This window comes from Buceros rhinoceros, unplaced genomic scaffold (genome assembly GCF_000710305.1).
Source record: "Buceros rhinoceros silvestris isolate BGI_N320 unplaced genomic scaffold, ASM71030v1 scaffold37760, whole genome shotgun sequence".
NCBI classification, from domain to species: Eukaryota; Metazoa; Chordata; class Aves; order Bucerotiformes; family Bucerotidae; genus Buceros; species Buceros rhinoceros.
The window spans coordinates 2,834-8,723 of NW_010391968.1; the positions used below are offsets into that span (position 1 = coordinate 2,834).

At 45.0% G+C, this 5,890-nt stretch overlaps 1 protein-coding gene across 1 annotated transcript; it reads right to left on the reverse strand.

The window, feature by feature from the left end:
- Positions 1 to 824: 824 nt before the first annotated feature.
- On the reverse strand, positions 825 to 2,931 carry LOC104499990 (solute carrier family 22 member 7-like; the record flags this gene model as incomplete). The annotated part of the gene is made up of 5 exons (XM_010143576.1): positions 825 to 888; positions 1,078 to 1,284; positions 1,938 to 2,046; positions 2,520 to 2,734; positions 2,822 to 2,931. Coding segments are annotated over 5 exons (705 nt in total), but the record flags the coding sequence as incomplete, so codon positions are not given.
- Positions 2,932 to 5,890: the final 2,959 nt, after the last annotated feature.

Consider the following 5,890-nt stretch of genomic DNA (forward strand, 5'->3'; position numbering starts at 1 on the left):
TTCCACATTTATAGATAGTTTGGTGGCTCATTTCTCTATTGTTTGCAAAAGTAAGTGCTAGAGGCAAAGGCGTTCCATAAATTTAAAATCAAGTGTGTTAGACCAGTAAGCAATAAGCAGAATAAAGTCCAGTAATGAATTACTCAATATTCTGTGCAAAGGTGTTTTTGGTTTTTTTAGCTTAAAGGATACTTATTGCATACACACTAGATTTAAATAATCTGCAAAATCTTTTTTTCATCTTTGTGCGTGTGGAACAAATGCTTGCAGTCATCCCATTCTCAGAGAGATTCCTGCATGTGCTTTTGCTGGCTTTGAGCCCCAGTGTGAAAAATGCCCAGACCATTTCCAAATTCAAGAACTGTTGGTAGCTACAGTTTATGGTTTATCCACCATCCGGTTAGATTTACTGTGAGATTTTTTAAAAATAATTTTTATCATTTTATATATCATAGTGAGATTATTTGGTTTTGTACAATTCACACTCAGTGCTTTTTATTGCTGCATTGCATTTCTTGTGGCCTGTAAACCAATGGATTTTCTGGAAGGCTGTGGATCGATCTGAAAGGTGCTACTAGTCCAACAAAGCCAAAGACTGGACGAGCCTAGCACATGATGCCTTTTCTTCCACACCCTGTTAGGCCCCTGCATTCTCACTCCTGGCCACAGAACAGAGTGATTTTGTGATCCACCCCTTTCCTCCAATGTACTCAGCCCCACTTCGCTGCAGAGAGAGAGACTAGGACAGCAAAGGTTCTTTTATTACCAGGTCAGAGCACAGCTCAGTTTTGCAGTCCCACATAACGGCTGTCCCACGGAGTCCCTCACTTTAGCAGAGGCTGAAGTGGCATGCCCGTGGGAGCACTGATTTGTGGTGGCCCTTTTGCCCTGAAGAAAAAAAAAACCCCACATGTTTGGGCTAATGGACAGAAGAGCAGGAATCCTGACAGCCTCGGTCCCCACCAGGCTGTCCCTGCATCTGCTGCCACCCACAGATGGGGAATTACAGGCGGCAGAGAGGGGCATCCCCTGCCTTGCTGGGCAGACTTCATGTGGGGCAGGATGGAGCCAACTCACTGTGTCTTCTCCACGTCCTCGATGCCCTCAGGCAGGTGCACATTGAGTGTCTCTGGGAGCAGGAAGGCCACGGAGCCACAGCATACTGCTACACCACAGTACGTCACCTCAGGCAGAGACCTCCACACCTCATCCAGCAGAAACACAAGTGGGGCCAAAGCCCCGCCAAGGCGTGCCACGAAGGAGGTGTACCCCATCCCATTCTGCCTGTAGAGGTAGAGCACCGTGGTGGTCAGACCACCATGAGAAAGAGATGGATGCTTCTTTCATATCAGACCTCGGGGAAAAGTGCCCATCTTCTGTCCCTCCTCCCTATTTTTCTGTAAGTGCTGAGGCTTTTTTTGCCCCCAGGTTTTTCCTCAACCAATTTTTTTCTAGTTGTTTTTTTCCTTCTTTGTCTCTTCATTCAATGATAATATTTCCCAGAGAGCAACCGTAGCTCCTGTGGGAAATACATTTATGTCTATTATGAGGGAGAAGCTGCAGTTCCACACTAGAAATAGCTGCTCTAAAGTTTTTTCCCTTTAAACGTCTGCAACCCTGAGTGCATATTCTACTCACCCCCTAGTGAGCCCTCTGATCTGCTGAGAGCAAACCTAAGTCCCTCCCTTTCCCATGTTCTTGTAGGCAGGTGGCAGACACTAGAGATACCTGTGAGCACCTTTGGTCCTGCTGTAGCTGTAAGCCCAGGAGAGCTTGGAAAGTAGGCCAAAAATAAGACCTGGGACCTCTTCCACTTACTAGTTTTCAGGGGATGGGTGACATTTCACAATGACAGCAAGGATCCCAGGACCTACTTCTGCAAATGTGACATCCCGCCAAGGCTCTCGTTGTGCACTCTGTCAGGTGGCATCTCTTACCTCAGTACGGTGGGGTAGAGCTCAGAGGTGTACAAGAAGACGGTAGTGAATGCAGCTTCTGAGAAACCTTTGCCCATAATGGCTACTACAGAGCGCAAGGAGGTGAAGGCTAGGAGGAAAGAAAAGGCATTTATGACAATGGTCAAAGAACAGACTCTAGGAAGAAGCTTCTTATGGCCTCAGGTACAAGAAGGAAGAAGGGTCAATGCTCTTACAGACAAAATGGAAAGCTTCATAGTCCTGGAGCTGCTGCCTCCAAAGTCTGGATCAGTAAGTTTGGTAACTATTAGCTCATGGAGGAGCTGAACTGGTGAGAGGATAGGTTCCAACATTTCCAATTGGACAATGTCTGTAATAAAGATAGGCACCTCACCTTGCCATCCCTGAACCCTTACTAGCCACTTCACAGTGAGAGAAGACTCTCTGTTGCTACCAGATACTAGCAGAGTTGCTTTTCTAGGAGGAAGACACCTCCATACAGAATTACCTATGGGCAAGATCTCTGGTTCTCCTCCTCTACCACTGCACAGAATGGAAAACTTCCCCTTAGCAAGTACCACAAACAGCAGAAGAGTGTCTCACACTTGGGAATGATGACGTTGCCTCCTATGCATAGTCCAGTCAGGATGAGTGCCCAAGCCTGACTCTGTCGTCGTCCAACTCGATTCACCAGCACGTACATGATCATCTTGGCTGGAATCTCAATGATGCCAAAGACAAACTGGGAGAGGTACATGTTGAGCCCAAAGCCAGTTAGGTTCATGCTCATGCCATAATAAGAGAAGGACACTCCAAACCTGCAAGGAGCGTGTGGAGATGGGGATTAGGGAAATCCGTCTGGGGAACTGCAGGACAAGTCCCCTGTGCAAAGTGACACTGCTTACCACACGACCCCAGAACACAGGGAGATCTTCCGCAGGACTGGTGTCCTGAACAAGCTGATGTAGGAGTAACTCTCTCCTGGTTTTTTGTCTGTTACCATCATTCTGAGGGCCTGGGAGAGGTGGAAAGAAGGAAATAGCTCAGCTGCTATTTAGGATCCAGACGTGAAACCCTAGACAGGCTGAGGCCCGTGCCCTTCCCAGCTCCAGCTTCACCTTGCATTTTCTGTAAGTTCCCATTCCAGAACATTGCTCTGGGCATACGTTATCAGAGGCATGACTTCCTACAGCTTTCTACATTGCCTACCATTTTATACCTCTTTTTCTTCCCATGGCCGCTTCTCCCCTCTTATGTACATACCCCACGTGGCAGAAAGGGTCGGAGCAAAATGGCAGATCATGGTGTCAACAGAGCCGGCCAGTTCCAGCCTCCTCGCTGTGTGGTTGCCTGCCATTGTGTCAGGTCTCAGGCAGGAACAAACAGTGACTTGTATGCTTTATTCTCATGAGTGCATTTATATGAAGTGTGATTATTTGAGCATCTCTTTATATAAAATACATATAGAATATATAAAATAGGCACTGCACATAAGGAAGAAGAGAGTACTTATTCACAGAGCTCTGTGGGAATAGGATTAGGGGTAGGGACCAGAAGCGTTGGTAAGTTTTACTCACTGAGATGCAAGAGATCCACACAACTACAGGTCTGCAGTGCAGGCAGCTATACCTAAGCTAGTTGCTGCAGGCTCACTCTGCAGTTAATGGAGATCTCTGGTGGAAGTGAAGGAGTCATTTTATCCTAGAGCAAACAACTGCATTTGGTCAGAAGAACCGCTTGCTAGTCTCCATTGGCTATTCATTAGATTGCAGACTGTAAAGGGGACTGCAGGCAGTGATGATGTGGACACCTAACGCTGGGAGAGACAGATTCCTCTCAGACTGACTTGCTTCACCATGTCCAAAATCATCAGCAAATGCAAGGTAGGACAGTTACAGTTGATTAGGTTGTGAAGCACAGGCAACTTGGAGGAGAGAGCCTGGTTAACCAGTCACATGTATTCTCAAATCAATCTCCTTTTCAGAGGAAGCAAAGCCTTGGCCAAAGCTTTGCATAAATACTGAATCTCAGACACAGAACTGCAGAGGGAACTTAGTTCCTCCAACTTAGATGGATGAAGATGGCCTGCACCGTCTTGGACTAGAGGATCCTCTTCAGTGCTTTGTCTCCAACAGCATCCTACAGTGGAACCTACAGAAGAGCCAGGCAAGCATGTAGAGATATTGCCCTCGAAGTGCCACTGCCTCCAGCTGTTTAGGGATGTCTGTCTGTTTAGCACCTCAATTACCTACATTATCTAGTGATGCGCTGAACTCATGCTTTTCTTTTATTTCTGTACACCCATCTCTGGATCTGGTAACTTTTGTTTACAATGCAGTATGGCAAGTAAGTTATTTTTTAAATCTTTTACCTTTTTGGGTTTTTTACCTTTTTCACATGCAAATGATAAGTCTTTTCATCCAAATGCATAGGATGAATCATAGCACTGATAACAGACTACTTCTGCAATGCTGAGAATTTCAATATTAGATTCAAGTAACCCTGTTGGCATGATTTTTTTAATGGAAACTGCTTTGCTATAAAAATGAGAAACATAAGGCATTAACATGGAAAGCATCTTCCAGTATGTATTGTGAGCCAGAATTCTTGGTGTGTGGAAGGCCGGCTGGGAGAGCCAGAATATCCAGAGCCCCAGGGTACCTAAAATACACGTAATTCAGTGACGGCTGGGGAGGGTGATGCTGCAGGCCTAACAGCATCATGTACAATTAAGATGTTGCTGAACAGTTACAGTTATGAGGGGTTGGGGACTTGTGGAAGTATCTAATAAAAGAAAAACCCAATCTAAAGAGCTCTCTGATTAAAAGAATCGTGCAAAATGAAAGAAAGCATTAGGAAAGGGAAGAAGTAACAGCATGTTTCACTAGAGAAGAGATTAGATTTTATTTCTAATTGCATACTATTCTTTGCAATTTTTGGATGAATGACAAAGCTTTTCATACTGAAGAAAGAATTTCACAGTGGGAAATTCCTTAATCAGTTCTGTAAGACAATGCTATTAAACCTGAGAATACATCAGCAACATGCTGTGCAATTATCCAGAGATGATATGTCCTTCAAAATCAGTTTTCTGAACTAAGGAAAATCAGTGGTTACCTTCATAAGCCATCAAAACACAACAATACACAGTCAACTCCATTAAGTAAACTAGAATCAGGCAGTTCTGTGTTGTCTGCACGTTTGGATATGGACACGAAGAACAAGTATGTCCCCATAAACCTCCTGAATCCAGCAAGGTGTCACAACTGTAAAGGCTCGATCATAGTCCAGTGATCACAGTGTGGTGTGACTTGGTGCAAGGCTGTGATAGGGGCGAAGCCCCAGCTACATTTCCTGTCTCTTAAGAATGGTATAAGGATGCAAGCCCATGCCCTTCCTCATGAAACACTGCATTCTGAATAGAGCCATCAGCAGAGGCTGAATGAAAAAGGCTAAAACTCGTGTTCCCTCCGTGCTCACAAAGGATAGACCACAGAGTACTTCATGAGCACGGAGAGAACATGAGCAGATGGGGTGGAAAACCTACCTCTGCCCTACAGGCATGGGTAAGTCAGTTGCAAGATAAAATACATAGATGAGAGAGTTCTTCCTGGAGGAGGAAAGTTGCTCCAGTCTGCTGTGAGCAGTTCTCTGGTCCAAGCAGATGGGCCTCAGATCCAAATGTGAGTAGGAGGAGTGAAAATATAATGCGTGTAGTCCACCCAAATCCTGTAAACCATGTAAACACTGTGAACTATGCAAACCCAGTTGTCAATAGTGGAAATTACCCTTGGAATTAGAGGGGCCCCTTTTATGTAGAAAGAAATTTTAAACTAGTGATGGTATGACATAAATGCTATGGAATAAGTGGTGGCATGTCCTGGTTTAAGTTAGAACACAACTCATTCTGTTCAGAGATTTTACTTTTCAGTTAAGTCTCTCCTAACTAACTGCACCTTATGAAGTTCACGGCA